This window comes from Theropithecus gelada, chromosome 15, assembly GCF_003255815.1.
Source record: "Theropithecus gelada isolate Dixy chromosome 15, Tgel_1.0, whole genome shotgun sequence".
In the NCBI taxonomy this organism is placed as follows: Eukaryota; Metazoa; Chordata; class Mammalia; order Primates; family Cercopithecidae; genus Theropithecus; species Theropithecus gelada.
In genome coordinates, this window is record NC_037683.1 from 6,027,125 (window position 1) to 6,054,492 (window position 27,368).

The 27,368-nt window shown below is 48.1% G+C and overlaps 1 protein-coding gene across 2 annotated transcripts in view; it reads left to right on the top strand.

Annotated features, from left to right (window-relative positions):
• The window catches only part of AK8 (adenylate kinase 8), a 158,652-nt gene extending 131,868 nt beyond the window's left edge, over positions 1 to 26,784 (top strand). The window contains exons 12-13 of one of the 2 annotated variants that reach the window (XM_025359097.1): positions 24,840 to 24,920; positions 26,432 to 26,784. In XM_025359097.1, coding sequence (XP_025214882.1) covers positions 24,840 to 24,920; positions 26,432 to 26,669 — 319 coding nt within the window. In that variant the 3' untranslated portion in view covers positions 26,670 to 26,784. The remainder of the gene's footprint in view (positions 1 to 24,839; positions 24,921 to 26,431) is intronic. The other variant, XM_025359096.1, reaches the window with a different exon arrangement.
• Positions 26,785 to 27,368: the final 584 nt, after the last annotated feature.

Here is a 27,368-nt window from a genome sequence, read left to right on the forward strand (position 1 = left end):
CCTGAAGAGCCAGGGCGCTTTACGAGGTGCCTCGCACAAGAGCGTCCAGAGAGGCGGTCGTGCCCCACCGTTATGGCAGGCCAGGGTGTCCAGTGCCTGAACCCAGAGTCTGCCTTTACTAGGGATGGGACCTTGAGAAGCTCGATAACTTCCCTGAGACCCAGTTCCCACACCTATCAAATAGGGGATGGATGGTGGTTGTGCCTAACTCCTACAAAGAGAAGATTGCATGAAATTATGTTATGTAGCATGCTTAGCTCGTGAAAAACATTGTAAATATTAGCTGTTTAACAACTTGGCCACTTCTGGCCGGGTGCGGTGGCTCATGCCTGTAATCCCAGCACACTGGGAGGCCGAGATGGGCAGATCACCTGAGGTCAGGAGTTCGAGACCAGCCTGGCCAACATGGTGAAACCCCATCTCTACTAAAAATACAAAAATTAGCCAGGCATGGTGGCAGGCGCCTGTAATCCCAGCTACTCGGGAGGCTAAGGCAAGAGAATCGCTTGAACCCGGGAGGCCGAGGTTGCAGTGAGCCGAGATCACGCCTTTGCACTCCAGCCTCGGGTCAAGAGTGAGACTTAGTCTCAAAACAACAAACAAACAAAAACAACTTAGCCACTTCATCAGAAACATTATCCATCCAAGACATTAGTGTGTACTTCACCCTCCTTGTCCAAACCATATTTACTGAACAACTTGTGGATCTCATCCATTTGCCGATTGCAAACTGGTCTTTTCATAGTACATATTTGCATCTTTTAATCTCGAGATCAACCCCAAGTACCACAGGCAGATGGTATCTGTGTGCATCTAAACACACGTTGTAAACTGTGGGAGGCCAGGAATGTGCCTGGCTCGTTCACCACTAGATCTGTAGTTCCTAAGGCAGCCAGCAACTAGCATCTAGGAAGCACTGGGTAAATATTTGTTGAATGAATGAATGAACATCATTTGATTTTCTTTTTTTCTTTTTTTTTTTTTTTGAGACGGAGTCGCCCTCTGTTGCCCAGGCTGGAGTGTAGTGGCCGGATCTCAGCTCACTGCAAGCTCCGCCTCCCAGGTTTACGCCATTCTCCTGCCTCAGCCTCCCGAGTAGCTGGGACTACAGGCGCCTGCCACCTCGCCCGGCTAGTTTTTTGTATTTTTAGTAGAGACGGGGTTTCACTGTGTTAGCCAGGATGGTCTGGATCTCCTGACCTCGTGATCCGCCCATCTCGGCCTCTCAAAGTGCTGGGATTACAGGCTTGAGCCACCACACCCGGCTTCATTTGATTTTCTTAAACCAGAGGCATTGATTTGCACTGAGCTATTCACACTTCCTCACCTGAGTCCTCTTGCACCTGAGCACCTGGGAGGCTGGCACCTGGGTGAAAGGTTGTCCCACTGTTTGTCCTTCTCAGTGGCCAGCATCTGCTGTGTCCTTGTCCCCAGTCTGCCCACTCTCATTGAAATGAAGTTCTGATTCCACAATGATATGGGGGGTTTGATAAGAGACTGAGACCACTGCTGAGACACATGAAGCTTTAGATCACTGTGTGATCTGCACATAAGGAAGTCTGGTCCAATCTTACATGTTATCACCATTATGTTGGTCCTGTAGCTGAAAATTCACAGTTTTCTGTTTTTAACAATAAACCTTTTCTTGTGATTTTATTTATTTGTTTGTTTATTTATTTCTGAGACGGAGTTTAGCTCTTGCTGCCTAGGCTGGAGTGCAATGATGCCATCTCAGCTCACACAACCTCCACCTCTTGGGTTCAAGTGATTATCCTGTCTCAGACTCCCAAGTAACTGAGACTACAGGTGCCTGCCACCATGCCCGGCTACTTTTTGTATTTTTGGTAGAGACGGGGTTTCATTATGTTGGCCAGGCTGGTCTCGAACTCCTGACCTCAGGTAATCCACCTGCCTTGGCCTCCCAAAGTGCTGGGATTACAGGCGTGAGCCACCACGTCCAGCCTGTGATTTTATAATTAGTGTTTTTCTTAATTGTAGAAATAGTACAGTCTCACTGTAAAAATAAAAATAAATAAAAAGCAGACATATAAAGTAAGGCAAGCTGTGGTGGCTCACACCTGTAATCCCAGCACTTTGAGAGACCAAGGCAGGCAGATCGCTGGAGGTCAGGAGTTCAAGGCCAGCCAGGCCAACACGATGAAACCCCATCTCTATAAAATACAAAAAAATTAGCCAGGCATGGTATAATCCCAGCTACAGGTTGAGGCATGAGAATCGCTTGAACCTGGGAGGCGGAGGCTGCAGTGAGCCAAGATCACACCACTGCACTCCAGCCTGTGCAACAGAACCAGACTCCATCTCAAAAAAGAAAAAAAGAAAAAAAAAAAAGCCAGGCACAGTGGCTTACGCCTGTGATCCCAGCACTTTGGGAGGCTGAGGTGGGCAGATCATGAGGTCAAGAGATCAAGACCATCCTGGCCAACATGGTGAAACCCCGTCTCTACTAAAAATACAAAAATTAGCTGGGTGTGGTGGCACACGCCTGTAGTCCCAACTACTCAGGAGGCTGAGTCAAGAGAATCGCTTGAACTCGGGAGGCGGAGGTTGCAGTGAGCCGAGATCGTACCACTGCACTCCAGCCTGGCGACAGAGCGAGACTCTGTCTCAAAAAAGTAATTCAGCAGTGAGAAATCTTGTCCCTATATCTTTATGCTTGCACAAATATTTGCTTAAAAGAGATTTCTGAACCAAGACACTTGGCTCCTCTGAGCCTCAGTTGCCCCATGTATGCATTGAGAATACTGTTTATTTTGTAAGATGATATAAGGTAACAACGGTAAAATATTTAAGGCAGTGGTATTTGATGAATGATAGTTTGGTTTTATTTGAAACCAGAATGCGTTAAACCCAGCTTGGCTACTAATTGATAACTTCATTTTAAATTAGGCCCCAATTAAATATTTTAGACCAAGTGAACTTCCTTTCTTTTAATGTGCAGTTGGCCCTTCTTTCGTCCTTGAAGCTAAGACTGTTTGAGTGCTCTCCTCACGTGTGGCCCTCGGGTTCCTGCAACCTTTTCCACCTGGATCTATTCTGCTGCCTCCATAAGGCATTCTTGTAAACCTCATTGTTCGCTTCATTTGACAGCACAGTGTCCACTGTGCAATTAAGGGGTGGAAGCCAAACCCTACTGTCATGTGCGTTTGTGGAAGAGAGAAGTAATGGATGTAGCCTCCCTGCTGCATGAGTCAGAATCTCTATTATCATGTGATAACAGTATTGACTGACTAAATTGGGTAATTATCACGTGCCAGCCTCGACACTGAGGCCACGGGTTAGCGCTTTTAATCCTCCTCACCTATTGCCATCCCTGTCCCCTTAGATGGGGAACCTGGGGCTGCCCTCGACCACACAGCCCTGGTGTCTGCAGAAGGGTGTGAACCGTGATCCCAGGAGTGCAGACCCCAAAGCCCCAGCTCTGGCTGCTGCCCAGGCCCTACTCACGAAAGTGGGAGTAAAAGAAATTATTTTGTAGGTGTCCACGGGAGGATTGAAGGTGGTAACCACAGGGCTTTTCATTCGTTTCGTGTGTGTCTGTGTGTGTATGCGTGTGTGTGCTTGGCTCAGGTGAATGCCAGGCTTTGGCTTGGAAGTGAGAGGAGAGAATAGAACCATCTCGGAGGACTGACTGGTTGGCTGCGCGGCTCCGATGGTCTCACCCTGCTCCCCGCAGAGTGCGCTGGGATTGCTGGATGAAGGCAGCATCTCCCTAAACTCAACATCTCCTTTGCTCCAGCTGGGAAGTCAGCCACCTTTGTCTCCGCTGTCCTTCGGCTCACAGAATTCTGGAAACATCCTCTCTTCCTGAACACCAGGATAATTTTACTTCTTCTTGGGGAGGGTGCATTTGCTCTTCTCTGCTGATTTCCTTCCAAACATACTTCAAGGAGCTGATGACAGCTTCAAGTTTGGGTCCAAGTTTAGGCCGCGTTTAAAGAAGTTCCCAGTGACCACCTTGTACAGATGGACAAAGTCAGGCCTGAGGGAAACTCTTAGCTTGGGAATTGTCTCAGGTGGATTGTCCTGAGGGACCCCTGCACTGGGGACATTGGGTTTCAAGGGCTCAGAGGGCTTGAACGTACAGGGGGCTGTGGACCTCCCCTCCATTCCCCGGAAAAAAAGGGATCAGGGCCCCAGTGCCGCCACGGTCATGAAGTCAGCATCCGGAATTAGTGTCCTGAAGAGAACATAGTAAAACAAAAGGCGATCGCATGCTGAGCCTTTTTAATCACCTAATGGCCCAGATACCCGACTCTGGAGCTCAGGTTTCTGCCGGGGCCCAGCTCGGCACTGTAACTACACCCAAGTTTGGCCGGCCTTCTCCACATTACAGCCACGACACGGACGCACACAACTGAAGTATTTGAGAACAATGAAATATGCATGGCTATCTGTGACAGCCCCGTAAAGTCGAGCAATTAGCCGCGTAATCCGAGAGAGGGAGCCGGCCCTGGGCAGCCCACGGTTCCCCATTAGTTAAATGCATTTTGTACGTCCTCATCCCATCAAATCAACTAACACTTCCTTTAATTGGTTCATGAATTATACAGCCGCCCCGCATTATAATTTAATCGCCTGTAAACATTCATAGGGCCCCACCGTAAAGCGCATCGCGCTCATTAATTCGTTAATTTCAGCAGATGGAAGGGGAGATCGGATGAACGGTGGCAGAACAGAGCGCCTTGGGCAATGGAAGAAGGGGAAAAAGGTGGGGGTCCGTTTAGGTTTTTTAAGGGCTGTCAGAAACTCAATCTGTGAGCTGTCAGCAGCCCGGACCCGTCTCCACCCCCTCCACTCCGCAGACTGTGGGAAGTGACTGGCGGATTCATATGGAGGCTTGTCAACCGTCTTTAAACATCAAGCCAGCGGGTAAACCGAGCCCAATGTAAATTAATTCTTGTCTTACGGCCCCCCTTTCTCTGTCCCCATGAATATTTCATGGCGGGCAGCATAAATATTAATTCTAATAGCTCTGCACAGTGGTTATTATTTCTGTTTTATGACAAATATTCATAAAATATTCAGGACCCTTTTTTAGAACATTTACACACTTGATTGTGAATTTTCCCAGTTTCCTGGGGACACTGTAAACATATTGGGGTTCTCTTGATGGACTTTTCCCCCTTAATTAATACCACTGGTTATTAATATTTAATCAGATTTAGGTTTTTCCAGAAGTGAATCCTATTAGATTAGAGGGCTGAAGGGTATTTTTTTCCCCTTCGGTCTGTAAAATGGGAGATTTCTGCTATTATGAGACTGTTTCTCTTTGACACCTGCGTGATCTGACAGAGGATGACCTCCTTGCCTTTTTATTTTGAAAACAGTATCTATCCATTTTTTTTTTGGCACATGTCTATTCTCCTCTTACTTTTTAGTGGAGAGCTCTGGCGGCAACCCAACTTACTGTAATGAAATTCTTCAGAAGATGCCACTGCAATATTTATGCAAGGATTTAACATAATTTTGGAGTAATTAAAGTGTGGGTTTAACAACCACGGTGGCAGATTCTTTAGGCAAGGCAGCTGTGACTGGGGACGAAGAGTCTTTTGGAATCTGTAGAATTCATCTTTAGTCCTGAGAGACAGCTGTGCCCGGTGTCCTTAGGGAGGCACACTGGAGGGTGGGAGCCGGAACACCCGCAACATAACGGGGGACACGGGGAAGTCTGAGGTGGGGTCTCGCACACCGGGAGAGGGGGGGCACGTAAGCAGGGTCAACTCCAGTCCCGCCCGCTAGCCAGCCTGAGTCCCGGTAGGTTCACTGCCCGTTTCCTGATCCTCACTGGAGACTTCAGGAAGGCTCTGCCGACTTCAGGGAGCAAAGCACGATTATTTTACATCTGAGAACTTAGAGCAGTAACGGAGCGTCCTAGATTCAGCTGGCCCTGGAGGCCAGCCTGGAGGCAACCCTACGCCTCTCAGAGCCCGAGACTTTGCACCCTCGAAATGGGCACGATCACAGTACCTGGGTCGTGTACTTCTCACGAGGATTAAATAAGACAGCACAGATTAAATAATAAGCATGTAACGTGCTTACTACCAGTGCCCGGCAGGTAGGAAATATCAATAAAACACTTTTGGTGCTGATTAATGGAAGGCAAAGGATTAAAATGAAAACCAAGAAGTAAAACACTTGTAGACAGAGGGATTCATGGAAAAGCTCCAGCTGCAGAAAAGGTTAAAACACAGGTTTCTCTGCAGCACGTTTATATAGATAGATATATAGATATAGCAGAAAAGTGAGGGCTGGGGAATCTGGCGGTGGGTAGCAGCGGTGCTGTGGCAGAGGAACACTGGAATGTGCTTATGTAACTTTTCACCAGAGACAGATTTTATAGCAGCACTTGTCACTGATGGAGACTGACTCTGAGAAAGGAAACCTCAAAATTAGCACACCTACCCATGTCTCCGCTGCCCGTTTCCAGTGACCGGTGACAAGGAGAAGCACTTGTCCTCCAGGTGACCCAAAGATCCTGGATCTGCACACCCTCCTCTCAGACCCGTGCCTGTGGGGCCGCCCGATGGCAGGTCAGGTCGCGAGCAGATACACATGGGTAGGCCTCCATGGCAGAGCATCTGCTGTGTTTCCTGCCTCGAATCTTTTCCACCTGATCTGTTGCAGGTGGAGAAAGATGACATTGACTCCAGCTGGCTCTGAACCTGGGCCTCACAGAGCAGCCCCGGGGAGCTAAAGCTACACACGCAGCCAGGGCTTGTGGCTTGAGCCGAGCAGTGGGAGGCCAAACCCCCGTCCCCACCTTATTGCTTGAGCGGAATCACAATGGAGTGCTGTGACCAAGGGCACTGACACTGGAGAAGCCACCTGGGTTTTGAGTCATGGCTCCATCACGTCTGGCCGGGGAACTTGGATTGGTTGCTGAACTCCTCTGTCCCTCAGTTCCCTCATCTGTTCTAATGACACCCCCTGCCTCTCAAGTTTGTGATGAGGATGAAATGGCCTCATGGAGGCCTAACAGAAGAGCGCCGGTGTGGGGGCCCACGTGGGTTCTGTGTTGTTATTACACACTAAGTGCCTTGTCAGGATGCGATCTCGGGAAGCAGATGCTGACACAGGGTCAGGAGTGAAGAGGAGTTAATGGGGAAGGCACACCTGGACCAGGAAAAGAGCCCAAAGTCAGGTTGGTGAGGAGCCATGGATCATGACGCAGACCTGGCGCAGCCCCTGACAGCCCCTCGGAGGGCTGCGTTGGGCAGAAATGCCAGGCCCTGGTACCCCTGTTGTGCTTAGTCTTTGGCCAAAGGTCACCCCAGAGTGTGACCTTGGCTCAAAAGCTTAGGTTAAAAATCCATTGGTTGGCCCGCACAGTGGCTCACGCCTGTAATCCCAGAACTTTGGGAGTCCACGGAGAGTGGATTGCTTGAGGCCGGAAGACCAACCTGGGCAATATGGTGAGACCCTGTCTCTACAAAAAATGTTTTTTAAAATTAGCTGGGTGTAGTGGCATGTGCTGTAGTCCCAGCTGTTCGGGAGGCTGAAGTGGGAGGATTGCTTGAGCCCGGGAGGTTGAAGCTGCAGTAAGCTGTGATTGTCATTACGCTCCAGCCTGGGCAACAGAATGAGACTCTCTCTCTCAAGAAAAAAAAAAAAAAAGTCCAAGTCCATCAACTGGTGGATGCATAAACGAAATGTGAGAGATCCAAAGAATGGAACCCTGTTTGGCTGCACGAGGAATGAAGTTCTCTGATCCATGCAACAGTCTGGATGAACCTTGAAAACATCAGGCTAAGTGAAAGCAGCCTGGCACACTGGCCCTCGTGGATCTTCTGTGTAATTATGTGTTAAGTGCTTTCTGTGGATCATCTTATTTAATCCTTAACACAATCTTGTGAAGTCCACTTTCTTTTTATCCTAGATGGAGACTTGGAGAGCCGTGTATTGTGAAATGTGCAGGATAGGAAAATCCGTGGAGACAGAAAGTCCATCAGTGCTTGCTTAGGGCTGGGAGCTGGGGAAGGGGAAGTGACTTTGTGGGTTCAGGGTTTCTTTTTGGAGTGATGAAAATATTCCATACTTAGACAGTGTTGATGATGGCACAACTCTGAATATACTAAATCCATTGAATTAGACTCATTACACGGGTGAATTATAGCTCAGTAAAGATGTCAAAACAAAAACAAAAACTAGAGCTCCAGCCCCTCAAGATGCTTCAGCTGGAGGCTGTGGTAACCACACTCCTTACAGCTGAGCCTCTGGATCTGAGTGGGGCCTCTCAGCACCGGCCGTACCTCAGGACGTGGAGGAAATGTTCACCAACCCAGCTGTTTTTGGGGGGCTGTTGCTGACCAATGGATCTTGACTGGTGTCCAAACAGGGCCACTTCAGTGTTGATCGGTGTTGACTAATGTTCCCACTGTCGAGCTAAGTGGTTGTTAAAGCTCTGAGTGCCAGGTAGAAGGTGCGGTGCAGTGCCCAGCAAAGACGATGTGTTTCCAGGAGCATGCAGGAACTTTGCACTGACTGCTAACTCCCAAGTGTGCACAGGAGTGAAAGAGCAATGTCGGTGGGGGATTCGGACACAGGCCCTGCCCAGGACCAGGAAAAAGGCCCTGCCAGAGTTTTTAAAGTGTGCTCCTGTGCCCCATACCTGCACCTGAGAGCTGCTGGTGCAGACGGTGCCATGACCTGGCACAGACTGGCTGGTCTTGCCATGGGTGATTCAACTTGCCCAGGGTATCCCAGGAAACGAGGGAAAAAGGCACTCCCACCCATGTGGCAGGGAAGGCTGGGTGGCCAGGTGCCACTTGGGAACAGCCAGATGATAGTGAGGGTCCTCAGGCTGGGGATGGGACCCCCAGGCCCACCATCTTCTGAGAGTAGGACAAACACACCAGATGCCACCTCAAAGAAGTCTCTGGACACTAGGATTGGTCAACCCTTCTGCATCCGCACCCATCAACAAAGGAGCCAAATGCTTCTGATAAGGAGTGCAGCCCTGGAGATGAAGATGACCATTCATCATCCGCATTTTCCAAGGCCTGGGTGGGTTCCTCGCCGGGGCCCCCCATGCAGGTGAGGGATGCAGCCCCAGAGTAGGGGGGGGTGGTGCTCAGCTCTAAGACTGCAGGAGGCCAGAAGTGCACAGGTCTCTGTTCATCCCCAAATCCAAACTGGGAGCTGACCAGAACCAAGTCCCACCCATCTCAGCTGCCCATTGCACTGCGTAGTCAGGAACCTTACTTCTTCCCTCTCACCCCCCTAGAAATGTCTGTTCCTTGTCTCGCACCTCTGGAGAAGGCTCAAAGCAAGGAACTCAGCCCACCACACACGGTCACTAAGTGCAAGATGAGCTCCTTGTTGGAGAGAGATGGTACCCCCACGTGGTTATGGGCACGAATTTGGAAGCAGACTGTCCTGGGTTCAAGTCTCTACCCCTTTTTAGCCAAATAACCTTGTGCAGGCATCTGATCTTTCTGGACCTCATTTGTTTGCTCATGTGAAAAGTCAGCATCATCCATAATCACTCATGTAGGTGTTGTGAGGATTACAACATACAGGAAGTGCCTGGCTTCAAACACAGTGCCTGATAAAAAGTGGCCGTCTGACTAGTACCCTTGTTGGTAAAATGGGAACAGTAATCCCTGCTCCACCTTAGAGGGCTGCTGTGGCAGGGGCGTGCTAGAACTGGCCTGCACCAGCTCCTGAGGTCCGAATGTGGACTTCTCTTCCGCATTTAAGGACGGCATGTGGCAGCTTGAAATTGACTAGATGATGGGGATATTGGCAAATGCTACAAATCAGGGGTCGACCCACCTCACTGCCAAAAGCTGGGTTACCAGCATGCCACTGTGTGGGAACCAAACAAGAATGCGTGCTTTGCCCTGCAACATAAGGGCCTTGTTCTGCCACTACTTTGTAACATCCCCGCCATCAACCTGCCCTTCCTCCCCCCTTGGGGCCTGGACCTGGTTTACGGAAGGCAAGGCTGTTGCTGGTGGTACACAGGGTATTTCTCTTTTCTTCCTGACTTCCATGTTAGTAGAAGTTGACTTTTTAAATTTTATTTTAATTGTTTTTAGTGAGAGGGTCTCACTATGTTGCTCAGGCTGGTCTCAAACTTCTGGCCTCAAGCAGCCCTCCTGCTTCAGCCTCCCAAGTAGCTGGGATTATAGGCACAAGCCACTGTGTCTGGCTTGAAGTTGACTTAAAAAATGAAACAAAACAAAAAAAACTCTGGCTTGTTTCTCCTTACAAAAATCATATATTATATATTGTAAAAAGATTTGTAAATATATGGAGCTGAAAAGAGAAAGTAAAGATAAGCAGCAACAGCCTTTTTTTTTTTTTTTTTTTGAGACAATCTCTCTCTCTGTTGCCCAGGCTGGAGTGCAGTGACATGATCTCAGCTCACTGCAACCTCTGCTTCCCAGGATCAAGCTATTCTCCTGCCTCTACCTCCCAAGCAGCTGGGATTATAGGCATCTGCCAGCATGCCTGGATAATTTTTTGTTTGTTTTTGTTTTTTTTGAGACGGAGTCTTGCTCTGTCACCCAGGCTGGAGTGCAGTGGCGCAATCTCGGCTCACTGCAAGCTCTGCCTCCCGGGTTCACGCCATTCTCCTGCCTCGGCTTCCCGAGTAGCTGGGACTACAGGCGCCTGCCACCATGCCTGGCTAATTTTTGTATTTTTAGTAGAGACGGAGTTTCACTGTGTTAGCCAGGATGGTCTCAATCTCCTGACCTTGTAATCCGCCTGCCTTGGCCTCCCAAAGTGCTGGGATTACAGGCATGAGCCACCGCACCCGCACCTAATTTTTATATTTTTAGTAGAGATGGGATCTTGCCATCTTGGCCAGTCTGGTCTCAAACTCCTGACCTCGGGTGATCCACCTGCCTCGGCCTCCCAAAGTGCTGGGATTACAGGTATAAGCCACCATGCCCGGCCGAGAAATAATCATTCTTAATGTTGCAGTATTTTTCTTTTCTATACATTTTTTGAGTGGGATCAAACAGTAATATATATTGCCTGATATATAACCTGATTTTTTAAATTAACAATATGTCAAGCCAGGCATGGTGGCTGATGCCTATAATCCCAGCACTTTGGGAGGCTGAGGCTGGAGGTCCGCTTCAGCCCAGGGAATTCGAGACCAGCCTGGGCAACATAAGGAGTGTCTCTACAAAATTAAAAATTAAAAAATTAGCTGGGTGTGGTGCGCACACCTGTGGTCCCAGCTACTTGGGGGACTGAAATGGAAGGATCACTTGAGCCCTGGAGATAGAGGCTGCAGCCAGCCACAATGGCTCCACTGCACTCCAACCTTGGGGGACAGAGTGAGACCCTGTCTCAAAAAAAAAAAAAAAAAAAAAAAAAAGTCATGAACATACTTCTGTGTTGTTTGTTGTAATAGTGTTCACCAATGAGCAAGTGTGTCCCCTGGATTACTTCCTTTGGAAACTATCCTTGGCTCAAAGGAGAGGTTGCCCAAGGGAAACATCCCTGAACTGTCCCTCCGGTCCCAGTCTAGCTAGAAATGGACAATAGTTTTGTTAGAGTACCAAATGAGTGGTCTGAACAAAGTATTGTTTGTGCTCTTATGAATGTTGGAATTGACCCTGAGCTATAAAGGACCTATTTATTGTGATCAAATTGTACTGATCAACAGAAAAGGAGGCACTTGGTTTTAAAACTTTTTTAAATTAAAAAAAAAAAAAGAGTCGAACAGTCATTGGGAATAGACTTGAGGATGTGAAAACTGCCCATGTTAAGATACTTAGGCTGGGCGCGGTGGCTCCAACTTGTCATCCCAGCACTTTGGGAGGCCCAAAGCAGGCAGATCACGAGATCAGGAGATCGAGACCATCCTGGCTAACGTGGTGAAACCTAATCTCTGCTAAAAATACAAAAAATTAGCCGGGCATGTTGGCGGGCGCCTGTAGTCCCACCTACTCAGGAGGCTGAGGCAGGAGAATCACTTGAACCCAGGAAGTGGAGGTTGCAGTGAGCTGAGATCACACCACTGCACTCCAGCCTGGGCGACAGAGCAAGACTCTGTCTCAAAAAAGGAAAAAAAAAAAAAGTAATTCAGCAATGGGAAATCGTGTGCTAAATATTTATTTAGCACTTAGCACATGCCAGGAACGGAGGACACAGCGCCTGCAAGGCTGTCCCAGCGCCGGTGCTCAGACCGCCCACGCCCAGGGTACTCAGAGGCCGACTCCTCCCACAGTGGCTCACTTTGGTTTTCTGTTTGTTGGTAGCCTCTGCATGACTCACTTGCACTTTCTGCCCAGTTCTTCCCAAGGCTGCTTTCTTCCTCTCATCCTCTGCTCATCCTCATCTTCCATTTCAGTTTGCACTCTCTAACAGCCTGTTGCTCACACCTGCCCCTAGGCATGGATGCGGCCTCTCTCTCCCTTTAGACTAGACAGAGACCTTGTCCTGACAAATCCATACAAAACGGTCACTCCTGCTCTGTGTTATGTGAATGCCCCACAGGTTGCCATTGCTCGATGGCGATGTTACATCTCCACTCTGATGTGTCACGGGCACACATTTAATTAAAGATAAGCCGACCGTTCTAAGTGGCAATCCACTGTGTCATTTTGCACTTTTCTGGATGGCGCTCCTCTCTCTCTGGGTCCCTTCTGTGGTGGTCACTGCGAAGCTCCCCTCGAGAGACACCCCACAATTATTCCACAGCCAGAGTCAGCTGCAGCCTGCCTGAGAAGGGTGCACCCTGGATGTGTGTTTCAGACCCAAGAAGAGGCGCTGTGTGACAGAAGCTGAGACTTCATTTAAAACCCAAACAGTGTCATTGCAATGGAAGGAGGAGGCAGATTAAGCCTTTTTCAGGAAACTATTTTTCTAGGCCAGATCTTCCCAGTTTGAGCATCACATTTGCAAATACTAAGGTAGTAAGGGGTCTGTCTGTGCCTCCTTGTATATGTCAAGTATTGTGCATGTAGTTCACATTTTTATATATTCTGGATACAAATCCTTTGTCAGGTATGTGTTTTGCAAATACTTTCTCACAGTCTGTGGCTTATCTTTCATTTTCTTAATGTCTCTTGAAGAGCAGATATTTTTAATTATTAGGTTTTTAATAAAGTCTAACATCAATTCTTTATTTTATAGATCATTATTTTAGTGTCATATCTTGGAAAATCTTCAACCCAAAGTCATAAAGGTTTTCTTCTACAAGTTTAATAAGTTTTAGGTTTTACATTTAGGTATGTGATCCATTTTGAGTTGAATTTTGTATATGCTGTGAGGTGTGGGTCAAGATGATTATTTGCATGTGGATGTCCCATTGTTCCAGCATCACTAGGTTGAAAAGACTATTCTTCTTCCATTGAATTGCCTTCAAACCTTGTTAAAAAGTAATTGATGACATTTGTTGGAGTCTATTTCTGTACTCTGTATTCTGTTCCTTTGATCTATGTGTCTGTCTTCTCACTAATACCCCCACACTGTCTGGATTACTGAAGTTTTGTAGTCAGTCTTAAAATCAATTTACTTTTCTTTTTAAACATTGTTTTAATAATTCTAATTCCTTTTTTCCATATACATTTTAGAATTAACTTGTATAGAATATTTAAAAAACTTGTTGTCTGGGCATGGTGGCTCATGCCTTCCAAGCTACTCAGGAGGCTGAGGTGGGAGGATCACTTGAACCCAGGAATTGGAGGCTGTAGTGAGTTATGATTTACCGCTGTGCACCACTCCACTCCAGCCTGTGTAACACAGTGAGACCCTGTCTCTCAAAAACAAACAAAAAAACATGTTGGAATGTTTTGATTGAAATTGCATTGAATCCGTAGATCTATTAGGAGAAGATGATGGACAGTTTACAATATTGAGTCTCTGCATCCATGAACATGGTATAGCTTATCCATTTATTTGTCTTATTGATTTCTTTCATTTGTGTTTTGTAGTTTTCAGTACACAGACCTAGTATTAGTTAAATTGACACCTAAATATTTTATTTTTGTACTATAAATGGTACTTTAAAATTTCAATTTCTGTTTATTGCCAGTATCTAGAAAGACCATTTTTTTTGTATATTGATCTTTTATCCTGCAAATTCACTAAACTTACCTATTCTAGTAGCTTTTTTGAAAATTATTTGGGACTTTCTGTTTGGACAATCATGTCATCTACAAATACATGACAAATAGAGACAGTGATGGGATATTTTTGTTTTCAATTTATATACTTGTTATATCCTTCTCTTGTCTTATTGTACAATCCAGGACTCACAGTTTAATGATGAATAGTAGAAGTGAGAGTGAACATTCTTGCCTTGTTCCCAATTTTAGTGAGAAAGTGTTTAGTCTTTGGGTATTAAGTATGATCTTAACTATAGTTTTTAAGTGAATGCCCTTTATTGAGTTGAGGAATTTCCCTTCTATTTCTAGTTTGCTGAGAGTTTTTATCAGGAATTGGTGTAAAATTTTGTCACATCTTTTTCCACATCTGTTGAGATGATTATAAACTTTTTCTTCTAATGATACAGTAAATTATATTGATTGACTTTTGAATGTTAGCTTTCCATTCACAGGCTAAATCCCACTTAGTTGTAACATGTTATTCTTTTTATGTAATGCTAGATTAAATTTCCTAATATTCTACTAAGGATTTTTGCATTTGTGTTTATGAGGGATGTTGGTCTGTAGTTTTATTTTAATGTCTTTGTCTGGTTTTCGGTATCAAGGAAAAGCTGACTAATAAAATCAATATTCCTTCCTCCTCTATTTTCTGAAAGAGTTTATGTAGCATTTGCATTATGGTTTGTGTAGAATTAATACTATCATATGGTTCATTGTTTTGTCCATGCGTTTATTTGTATACGTGCGTGTATTCAGAACCTCATTAAATTGTAAGTTTGTTCAAGGTCAGAGAACTTCTCTCCCCCAGTTGCCTTCATTATAATGTCTACTAACTGCTTGTGTTTGCGTGTGCGTGTGTTAAATATACATAACATAAAGCTTACTATTTTGATCATCTTGAAGTATAAGTTTAGTAGCATTAAATACCTTCACATTGTTGTACAAACATCACCACCACTCATCTCCAGAGCTTTTTTATGATCCCAAACTAAAACTCTAGACTCATTAAAACACTAACTTCCAATTTCCCCTTCCCCCTGCCCCTGGAAGCCCCATTCTACTTTCTGTCTGTATGAATTTGACTACCCTAGGGACCTCAAAAAATTGAGTCATACAATGTTTGTCCTTTTGTGTCTGTCTTATTTTACTTAGCATAATGTCCTCAAGGTTCATCCAGGTTTTAGCATGTGTCAGAATTTTATTCCTTTTTAAGACTGATTGGCCAGGTGTGATGGCTCACGCCTGTAATTCCAGCATTTTGGGAGACCAGGGCAGGCGGATCACCTGAGGTCAGGAGTTTGAGACCAGCCTGGCCAACATGGTGAAACTCCGTCTCTCCTTAAAATACAAAAAAATGAGCTGGGCATGGTGGTACACACCTGTAATCCCAGCTACTCAGGAGGCTGAGGCAGGAGAATCGCTTGAACCTGGGAGGCAGAGGTTGCAGTGAGCCAAGATTGCACCATTGCACCCCAGACTGGGGGACAAGAGGGAGACTTAGTCTCAAAAAAAAAAAAGACTGAATAGTATTTCATTGTACGTACAGTCATGCACTGCATAACAACATTTTGGTCAATGACAGACCACACATACAATGGTGGTCCCATAAGATTCTGATACCATATTTTTACTGTGCCTTTTCTATGTTTAGATATGTGTGGGTACACAAGTACTTAGCATTGCATTATAATTGCCTACAGTATTCAGTACAGTAACATGCTGTACAGGACTGTAGCCTAGTTGTGTGGTAGGCTGTACCAACTAGGTATGAGTAAGTGTGTTCCATGATGTTCAAGAAACAACACAGCTCTCGGAATGTGTTCCTGTTATGAAGCAATGCATGACTGTAGAGACCACATTTTGTTTATCCATTCATCTATTGATGAACAGCTGAGTTGTTTTCACCTTTTGGCTGTTGTGAATCATGCTGCTAAGAACATTGGTGTACAAATACCTGTTCAAGTCCCTGCTTTCGGTTCTTTTGGTTATATCCTCAGAAGCGGAACTGCTGGATCTATGTTTAATTTTTCGAGGAGCCGGCATACCATTCTCCACAGAGGCTGCACCATGCTATATTTCCACCAGCAATGTGCAGGAGTTCCAATCGCTCTACAGTCTAGCCAACACTTATTTTATGGTTTGTTTTTTAACGTGTAACAGCCATTCTACTGAGTGTGAAGTAGTATCTCCCTGTGGTTATATCATATTGCTTTGTGTAGGGTTTTGCAATAGTGGAGGCTTATTGGTTAAGATCAAGAGGCCAACACAGTCAGGCCCCTGCCTCTGGGCAGAACTGGGCATCATATTTGCAGTCAGTTATTGTACATCGTATCTCTCAACTTGCGAACTCCATCCATGGATCCAGAGTAAATTTCACCCTCAGTTTCCAGTGATGAAAGCAGGGGATGAGCTTCAGGGTCATTGAGGAAAGAGGCTTCCTGTGTTCTTCAAACAGAGTCTCAGCCATTGTGGCTGGAGGGGGCATTACAAGGGTGGGTCTGGAGCCCCCAGTTGTCATTGGATATCTGACACCAATGATCAGAGTGACAGAGTACGAACCCCTCAGCTCTCTGGGACCCAGTAGACTAAGTGGATTGAATCAGGGCAGTGGTACTCAACCCTGGCTACACACTACAGCCACCCAGGGAGCTTTTATTTATTTACTTTTTTTTTTTTTTTTTGAGACGGAGTCTCGCTCTGTCGCCCAGGCTGGAGTGCAGTGGCTGGATCTCAGCTCACTGCAAGCTCCGCCTCCCGGATTCACGCCATTCTCCTGCCTCAGCCTCCTGTGTAGCTGGGACTACAGGCGCCTGCCACCTCGCCCGGCTAGTTTTTTGTATTTTTTAGTAGAGACGGGGTTTCACCGTGTTAGCCAGGATGGTCTTGATCTCCTGACCTCGTGATCCGCCCGTCTCGGCCTCCCAAAGTGCTGGGATTACAGGCTTGAGCCACCGCGCCCAGCCAAACTTCGTAAAATATTTTAAGATTTTTTTTTTTTACTTATTTAGAGACGGAGTCTTGCTTTGTCGCCCAGGCTGGAGTGCAGTGGCGCAATCTCCACTCACTGCAACCTCCACCTCTCGGGTTCAAGCGATTCTCATGCTTCAGTCTCCTGAGTAGCTGGGACTACAGGCGCACACCACCATGCCTGGCTAATTTTTGTATTTTTTAGTAGAGATGGAGTTTCACCGTGCCGGCCAGTCTGGTCTCAAACTCCCGACCTCAGGCGATCTGTCCATCTCGGCCTCCCAAACTACTGGGATTACAGGCGTGAGCCACTGTGCCCAATCTATTTATTTATTTAAACAGGATCTTGCTCTGTCACCCAGGCTGGAGTGCAGTGGTGTGGTTGTAGCTCACTGCAGCCTCACATTCCTGGGCTTAAGCGACCCTCCCACCTCGGCCTCCCAAGTAGCTGGAACTATCAGTGCACCACCACACTGGGCTAATTTTAAAAGTCTTTTTGTAGAGATGGGGTCTCACTATGTTGCCCAGGTTGGTCTTGAACTCCTGAGCTCAAGCGATCCTCCTGTGTCAGCCTTCCAAAGTGTTGGGGTTATAGACGTGAGCCACCACACCCAGTGAGGAGCTTTTAAAAATCCCCATTTTCAGGCCTCACCCTGGACCAATTACACCAGCATCTCTGGGAGTAGTGCCCAGGCCTCAGCATGCTCAAAGCTCTTGTTGGTTTCAGGGTGCGGCCAAGGGTGAGACCGTGGATTAGAGCCATGGCTCCCATACCTGCCTGGGCATGAAAATCACCCGAACTGCTGACTTACAAATAAAGGCCTCCCAGCCCCTCCCCTGGAGGTTTTGGTTCAGTAGCTCTTGGGGGAAGGGATGCCTGCAATCTGTATTTTAGGTGAGCCTTCCAGATAAGTCTCAACACCAGACAAATCTTGGAAACACGGATCAGAGTGACCCTTCTCCAACCTTAATGTGCCTACACATCACTGAGGATCTTGTTAAACATGGACTCCAGTGAGTGGGCAGCACCGTTAATAAGCTCCGGGTAGGTGCTGAGGCAGCTGATCCAGGTGCCCACCTGGAGCAGGGATTAGAGACACCTCCCAAGGCACCTTCCACCTCCCTTCCTGAAGCATCCACCAGCCTAAAGTTCTGCAAACCCACGGGCAGGTAGAGTGCCCGCCCCTGGCCAATCCAGGCACCCACTTCCCTCACCCACACCAGGAGGGTCTGCCCAGCACACCCTGTTTTCAGTATTCTTTGCTTTCACCCTTCTCCCTTTCCTGGCTCTGTAAATAAACAGCAGAAAACAGAAAACCAGTGGCTGGGGGTATGCACAGGGCAGTAGCTCTCAGCAGAGTGGCCTGGGCTGCCCCTGCACCCCGCCACCTGGTCCTCCCATTGGGCGCGATGAGCCAGGATAATCAGAAGCTTCCAGCATGGAGCAGGGCCCTCCGCAGCGAGGCTGTCCCCAGCAGTGTGCTTCAAGCACCCATTTGGTGTCCTTGTGCGTCTGATCTTGCCAGCCTTTCACAAACCATTCCCTTGAATGACGACAAGCAGTCTTGATACGCTGGGTTAAAAATCTTTCAAATGGGGCTTGTTTATGAAGCAGCTTCAATTATCAGGGATTTCCAAACCTGCTTCCTTTCTACTGGCGTCGGCATCCAGAGCCGCCAGCCGCGGTGACAGCCGTGTTTTGGTGTTGCTGTTGGGCCTCGCAGTACCGGGGGTGCGAGGGGGGCCGCGTGTTCACAGCGTCAGGGATGAAAGCCGCTGCAACACCTGCACTCCCTGTGTTTACACACTCCCCGATCTCGCATGGTTTTTTTTTTTTTTTTTTTTGGTGGCTGTTATTTTGCAGCACATTGTGAATGGAAGTCATTATCAAGCACATGTGCAAGGAGGACGTGGCTTTTCATGGCTCCCAGCCCCTCCAGGCTGCTGGGGAAACAGTTGGACTCACTTCATGGAGGGGCAGCTGTAGTTTTCTTTTCTTTTTTTTTTTTTTGAGACGGAGTTTTGCTCTTGTTGCACAGGCTGGAGTGCAATGGCGCGATCTTGGCTCACTGCAACCTCTGCCTCCTGGGTTCAAGCAATTCTCCTGCCTCAGCCTCCCAAGTAGCTGGGACTACGGGTGCCCACCACCACACCCGACTAATTTTTTTTGTATTTTTAGTAGAGACAGGGTTTCACTATATGGGCCAGGCTGGTCTCGAACTCCTGACCTCAGATGATCCACCAGCCTCGGCCTCCCAAAGTGCTGGGATTACAGGCATGAGCCACCACGCCCAGCCGGGCAGCTGTAGTTTTCATCAGGCACCAGTGAGGGGTTTTCTGGCGACTGGGCAGAAGCAAAGCTCAGCGAACAGCATGGGCAAAGTGAGAGAGGGAGAAGCAAGGCCACGGGAGAAGCTGGCCTCGAAGGAGAAAGCGATTGTGCTCAGGGACTCACAGTTGTTTTAAGTTCACACATTTTCTAGAAGCAAGTGGCACTGGAAAAACCAGTTTAGGCAAGAGAAGAGATATATATATATTCATGTCAGTGAAGTGCTGAGGCTGGCTACAGGCACAGCTTGATCCAGGGCCCCAAACAATGTCTCACCATCTTTCTGCTGTCATGGCGTGAACTCCATTCTCAGGCTTTCTATGGATGCGGGCCCCAGGCAACCCCGGGCTTCCACTTCATTGCCTTTGCAGCCTCAGCAGAAATGAAGCTCATTTCTCTCCAGCAAGCCCTGGGGTGGCCTCTCATAGACCTGGCTTGGATCAGCCCTTGCATTCTAAACAAATTCCTGTGGCCAGGAGGAGCCAGCACTCAGATTGGTGACCTCTGGGCCTCCCTCAGGCCCAGCCCTGCAGCCCTGGGGCAAACTAGTTCAGGAACTGATCATAATCCTGAAAGACATAATCTCGAATGCCATAATCCCAGATGTTAAAATCCTGAAAAGTCAGAAATTCCTAAAGTCTAAAATTCTGAAAATCACAATGCTGAAAGATCGAAATCCCAAAAATATAATTCTGGAAAAAAACATTTTTTAATTATTTAAAAGATGTTTATTTACATTTTGAAAAGGGGATTTATCTGAGCTATTAAAAACACCACAGAGCACTTTGTGGCCACTTTACACAATAAAATTGGCCATAATAACGTATTCCACAAGCATAAACACAAGCATAAACACTCAGGTGTTTCACAAGCATAAACACTCCAGGTACACTAATAGCAGTCACACGGGGATGACAGTTTTGAGCAGATGAATCATCTTCATCAAGAAATAGGTTAAAAATGAAATGTATAGATGCATATTACTATGGTTGGTAATTGTGGGAACCCAGCTTTGCAACTGTGGTCATCTGAAATACCATGACAGACAACCTACCTTTGTTTTTTGTTTTGTTTTTCAGATACGGGGTCTCGTCATGTTGCCTAGGCTGGCCTTGAACTCCTGGGCTCAAGGGATCCTCCCACCTCAGCACAACCTCAGTCTTTTGACAAGATTGACCAAAAACCCAGATGGGTCACCACCACGTATATAGTCATCCAGAGAGCTGAGCTCTCAAGAAACTTTATCCTTCTCAAATGCAGATGCATAAATGGGACATCTGGTCATTCACTGAGGAAGTTTTAAACTTTCCATGTCCATATGCAGGGCTCACACACAGTCAGCCTTGTGATAAGCACTTCCATGAAATCAAATTTCTGATGTCCAAGGCAGCAGAAGCACAGCCTGTCCAGCCCTCCGAGAGAGACCAGTTCACCTTCTGTAGTGGTTGTCTCCAGAACCCTGGCTGATTACGCAGGGCCCACCAACGCTGAGGGCAGGGTAGGGCTTCCGCACCCACCCTGTCAGACTCACCGCCCTCTCCTCTGGAGAAATCTGCACAGACATGCCCCAAAGAATCCTTTACCACCTTGCTAGGTGCTCCTTCATCCAGTCAAGGTGACACATAAAATTAAGTCCGCAAGTCCACCTATTGTCAACTTGGCACCCATAGGCACCTCCTGAAACCATATTTAGTTTCCAAGATGGTGCAACTAGCCTGGGCACCACTGAAAAGACACAAATCACTCAGAATTCAGCTTTCAGGATTTCCACATTTGGGATTTTAGTCTTTTGAAATTGTGATCTTCAGGATTTTAGACATTATAATGTAGACTTCAGGGATTTTGAGCTTTCAGGATTTCAGCGTTTGGGATTGGGACATTGGGGATTGGTCTTTCAGGATTATGATCCATACCTGGTAGTTCCAGCCAAGCCACAGGGATGCGAGGGGATCAGGGTGGCGCCCCAGAGGGAATCAGGAGAATGAAAAGGTGCCTACAAGCCAAGGAGAACAGTGAACGTGAGGACAGCGTGCGGGATCGGGGGCAGCCCCAGCTTTGCCGAGGCCAGGTCCCTCATCTCCCTGTAGAACGTGAGGTTTTGACTCAGATTCATAATGACGTTTAAGGACCAGCACCCCTTTGAGAATCTGACGAGCTCACCCAGCACCCAGGAGGGCACACATTCTCCATGTAGTCAGCAGTTTGTATCGAATTTCCGGGGCTCACAGGACCCGTGGGGTGCCTGGCTCAGAATCCCTGGCCTGGGTGTTTTCTAAGGCAGTGGATTCCAGTGACCAGGGCCACACTGGGCTCCCTCCAATGCCACTGACTCAGCAGTTCTGGGTGAGGGGCATAGTCATCCACTGTCAAAGGCTCCTGATGGGATTCTGATGCAGCTGATCCCTGGGAATTACAGGTCTAAGATCCCGCGCAACCCTAGGATTTTAGATCACTCTCAGTTCTACCAGTTAGATGAGTTTTTTTTTTTTTTTTTTGCCGGTGGGGGGGAGCAGGGATGAAAAATAAAAATAAAAAAACAGGCAGTGGGCAGAGACTTTAAAAAGAATGCTAGGCCTGGGTACCGTTGGTTCATTTCTTCATTCCTTCACAAGCATTTCTTGAGCACGTGCTTTATTGCTCTGGACAAAGCAGGTGACACCTGTGCCCCAAAGGTAGGTCTGGGCCTCATGGGAACCAGTGTCCCATTGGACCTACCAAAGCGTGGCCTCTTGGCAGCCCGCTCAACACGTCTGGAGAATTCCAAGGATGTCAGTGACTGGCTGCTTTTGTTCACTGACTTGGAGGAGGCAGTCTGAAAATAACTGAAAAGTCTCCCACCGTATTGTCGACTTGGCACCCATAGGCACCTCCCGAAACCATATTTAGTTTCCAAGACAATAACAAGGTAATAATCCCGCCTAACATGATACAGCTAGCCTGGGCACTGCTGAAAACGCACGAATCGCTCAGAATTTGGCTTTCGGGATTTCCACATTTGGGATTTTAATCTTTCGATTCATCTTTTGATGTAATCTTTTGATTATGCTAGGAGGGAAGCAGGGAGGTCTCATTTGTGTGTGTTTTCTCCGCACGTAGAGGTGCTTCTGGCCTGAGTTTACCTTCTTGAAAGTGAAATGAATACAAGGCTTTAGGTGCACACGGAGTGTTTGTTGTCACTGATGTTTTCTTGTTGTCGCTGATGTTGTCACCAACTTTGGCCCCAGTGGACACTGCACATGCCAGTCATAGGACCCCGTCAATGTCGTCAAGGAGGAGATTCTTAAATGTAGTGCCTAAATTCCATACGGTGAGCTGGTAAACGCTGGAGCTTCCTACTGTGTCCGACACGCAGCCAGCACTTGATAAATATATGTATAAATGAATTAAAGGGCAAATGAGCAAATAGTAAGTGAGCAATGGAATGTTCCAAAAGTTATTTTTAAAAAATGAACCAAGATGGTTCGGCGCTAGAAGACCTGGCTTAGCTCTGTGGGTGGGAGCTTTGGGGTCTTGGCTCTTCCCCAGCCCCACCTCTCCCAGCCAGAGCAGCCACACCTCTTGTCATTGTGTGTGTTCACACACTGTGTGAACAAGGCTCCTTGACCATGCACTTGGCATTTGGGCCCAGATCATTTTTTGAGGTGGGTGCTGTCCTGTACATTAGAAGGTGCTTTCCAGCATCACTGTCCAGCTGGGAAAACAAAACATGGCTCCAGACATTTTGCCAGATGGTTTCTGGGGGACAAAAATCACCCCTGGTAGAGAACCACTCTCCTAAGGTCTTATATAGGCCAGATATGGTGGCTCACGCCTGTAATCCCAGCACTTTGAGAGGCTGAAGAGGGCAGGTTTCTTGAGCCCAGGAGTTCGAGACCAGCTGGGTAAGATAGTGAGACCCCATCTCTGAAAAAAAGATACAAAAACTATCTCGTTCGAGTGGTGCACACCTGTAGTCCCAGCTACTCAGGATGCTGAGATGGGCAGATCGATGGAGCCTGGGAGGTCAAGGCTGCAGTGGGCTGTGATTGCACCACTGCACTCCAGCCTGAACAACAACGTGAAAAAAGAGGAAAAAAAAAAAAGGTTTTATATAAAGTAAGTGTTCCATTGCCCTAAAAAGGGGGGTGAGGATTAAACCATTGGAACTAGGCGTTTGAGAGATGAATTTCCTGGTGCTCCCAGTCTGAGAATCAGGAGGAGTGAGCTTCATCTCTTCTGCTGGGTTCTGATTTGAGCTTATCGGCAGGAGTGTCCTGCTCCTTTGGGTCCAGGGCTCCTTTGAGAAAGAGAAAGAGAGAAAGCTGAGAACAACCAAGCCCACCTCTCCAAGGAGGGCAGGGGCAGTCAGGGAGCCTGAACTCCCAGGAAGGGTATCCAGGAACGGTGATTAAATTATAACAGCTGCCACGTTGGGGCACCGAGTCTGTGCAGACCTCACACTGAGCTTGTCACACACTTTATCGCGTTAAATCTTCAACACTAGGGAACTATAATTAGCCCCATTTTAGAGTTGGGGTAACTGAGTCTGACAGAGGCTGGGTCAGTAGTCCAAGCTCACACAGCAAGTCCATAGTGGAGGTGAGAGTCTAGCCTCTCTGTGACTAGACTGTGTGGCTCTGGAGAACAAGAGGTTCCCCCAAAGCTCACCCAACCAATGATCCCCATTCCTGGGAGTCCCACCCCCAGGAGCGATGGGGGCTGAGAGCTGTCCCTGAACCAGGGGAGCTGAGAGTATCCTTACAGGGAGCCCTCCTGTCCCGCATCTGTCCCTGGTGACCTCCAAACGTGGTATCCCAGAGCCCTGAGCAGTGGCTCCAGTGGCTCCACCCACATGAGGGAAATGATGCCCACGCTCGTCTGGGGTGACGAGAGTCCAGCCTGGGGTTTGCTCCCTATGACCATCTGCTTGTTCTTGTCTTAATTGCACCCAAAATCTAATGTATAGAGGTAACCAGGTGATGATACAGAGAAGTCAATGTCACTGAAAGAAGAGTTTATTACTCACAGCTCCCAAGAAAAGGGGGGCACGCCACGCCATGCAGGACCACCTGGGGAGGCACCACAGTCGGTCAGGAGACAGCAGGAGTGAGGGGATAGCGTGTCCCAGAAGGCAGACAAGTCACAGCAAGTGTAGGATTGGGCAGTTGGAATAATTTTGGCAGGCTCTGGTCTGTAGGGATGCTTGGCACCCAGCCCTGTGGTGATTTAGGGCAGGAAAAATATTGGTTTGGGGTATGAGAGTCAGATGAAGGAAGCGGTTGGGGACACAGGCTCTGGAGTGGTTGGGTTGTACATGAAAGGCAGTTTTGCAGGCGCATTGCTTGCTGGCTCTAGGAGTTAGCCAGCCCTGGGAGAAGCAGTCTCTCCAGGATTCGCAAGACCCGGGATGTCAAAGCATCATAAAATACAGGAAATAAAAACCATTATTAATATGGTTTATTTCCTTATAGGGTATTTTTCCTGAATGTGCCATTTGATTCCATCATGGAGCGGCTGACTCTGAGAAGAATTGATCCAGTCACTGGGGAGAGGTTTGTGCTGTGTTCCTGGCGATTGGCAATCTGGGGGCTGCCGGGGGCCAGACCCAACTGCCTGACCAATGCCATGGTGGAACCATTGCAGGGATAACACTGGTGACCACTGAAGGACGATTATCAAAATGGACTTTATCCAACTGGTTGTTCTGTGCAATATCTGTTGACCCTCTTTGCCTGGAAGAATAACCAGAAAATGTGTATCTAAAGCAACACAATGGTGAAATGTTCACCCACTCTATCCTGGGGTCAACAGCTTAATCTCGGCATGTGAAACAGCAGCCTGGGATGGGCGTCACCTGTGCGTTTCCTCACTGGCCTTTCCTCCAACCACGATGCATCCCGGCGGTGGTTGCTGTACAAACCCATCCCCACGGGCACAAGTTTCCTTTGAGGCTTCCCATAGTTACAGGAGGTAAATTCCGAGTTTGATTCTGCAGTCTGACCAAGTACAAGCACTGCACTCATGTTGAAATGCAATGGAAAACCCCACGGTCACTCAGAGGCAGGTGTTGCCATCTCTCCTGACAATCAGGGTCCCATTTCTTGGTAGGGACGCAGGAGTGGGGTGGGGCGGGGCAGGAAGGAAGTGCAGGGATTTTTCTAAAACGTAGACCTGATTTGTCATGGGAGTTTGTAGCTTTCCCATCTCAAGTACTGTGGCCTTCATGTCACCTTGTCCCTGGAGTCTCTCCCAACAGTGAACGGCTGTGGCACGTCCTTCCATCTCCACAGGTGCTGTAATGTCCCACTCCCTCAGCTAACTGTGAGCTCGGTAGGCACAGAGCCAGTGCCTGTCCTGCTTACCATAGCACTGTCAGCGGCAGATTTAACGCTGGACTCAGTGCAGATAAACATTGAATAGAAGGGAGGAAAAAGGAAGAAGAGGCTGGGCACGGTGGCTCACGCCTGTAATCCCAGCACTTTGGGAGGCCAAGGTGGGTGGATCACCTGAGGTCGGGAGTTCGAGACCAGCTCGGCCAACATGGTGAAACCCCTTCTCTACTAAAAATACAAAAATTAGCCGGACAGTAGTGGTGCAGGCCTGGGAGGCGGAGGTTGTGGTGAGCCAAGATCGTGCCACTGCACTCCAGCCTGGGCGAGAGAGTGAGACCCTGTCTCAAAAAAGAAAAGGAAAAGGAAGAAGAGAAAGGGAGGAAGGGAGGGAGGGAAGAAAAGGAGAGTAGGGAGGGAAAGAGGAAGGAAGGAGGGAAGGAGGGAGAGAGGGAGGGAGGAAGGAAAGAATTTGCCCATGTATGATTGTATTCTGTCCTTCTATCACTGATCTGTCTCCCTCTCCCTTGAGCGGGGAGCACATCATGGGTATCTCTGTAGCTCCAGGGCCCATCAGTCAAAGGTGTGCACACAGCGGTCCACAGCAGCAAATGTTTGGCGATGGTGGTGGTGGCTAGGACACCCCACATTGGTCCACAATAGAGTAGAGGGTCCCCTTCTCCCCTGCTTCCGGGCCAGGCCGTGGGTCACCTGCTTTCCTTCCTCCCTTGCAGGTACCACCTCATGTACAAGCCACCTCCCACCATGGAGATCCAGGCTCGCCTCCTGCAGAACCCGAAGGATGCTGAAGAGCAGGTCAAGCTGAAAATGGACCTGTTCTACAGGAACTCGGCCGACTTGGAGCAGCTCTATGGGTCGGCCATCACCCTCAACGGAGACCAGGACCCATACACCGTCTTTGAATACATCGAGAGCGGCATCATTAATCCCCTGCCCAAGAAAATCCCCTGATGGGTTCAGAGCCAGGAGCGCCGCCCCAGGGAAAGAGTTAATCCCCTGCCCCCAGCCCCCCAACCTCTGCAAAGCTCCCCTAAAAAGCCAATAAAGCGTGCTGGGTGCAGTCTCATGCGTCCTGAAGGTGAGGCGGCTGGAAGTTGGCCTCATGTAGGGGTCTGGGGACACAGGACAGGTGAAGCCCACAGTGGTGGGAAAGTGGAGTGCAGGCCGGGTCTCTGGAGTCGGACCTGGGACAAGTGGTGGCTCCAGCACCAGCGCGTGGTGTGTCCTTGGAGTCCCAACCCACAGAGCCTCTCTTCTCACAACCAACTTGAGGCTAGAAACCGTAGCCGCCTCACAGGCTTGCTGTGGGATAAGGAGTGGTGATGCCGATAAAGATCTCAGCACAGTGCCCGGCTCCAGAAGCACTCAACAAATGCAGCTTTTAAAACACCCACCTTGGCCGGGCGCGGTGGCTCAAGCCTGTAATCCCAGCACTTTGGGAGGCCGAGACGGGCGGATCACAAGGTCAGGAGATCGAGACCATCCTGGCTAACCCGGTGAAACCCCGTCTCTACTAAAAAATACAAAAAACTAGCCGGGCGAGGTGGCGGGCGCCTGTAGTCCCAGCTACTCGGGAGGCTGAGGCAGGAGAATGGCGTGAACCCGGGAGGCGGAGCTTGCAGTGAGCTGAAATCCAGCCACTGCACTCCA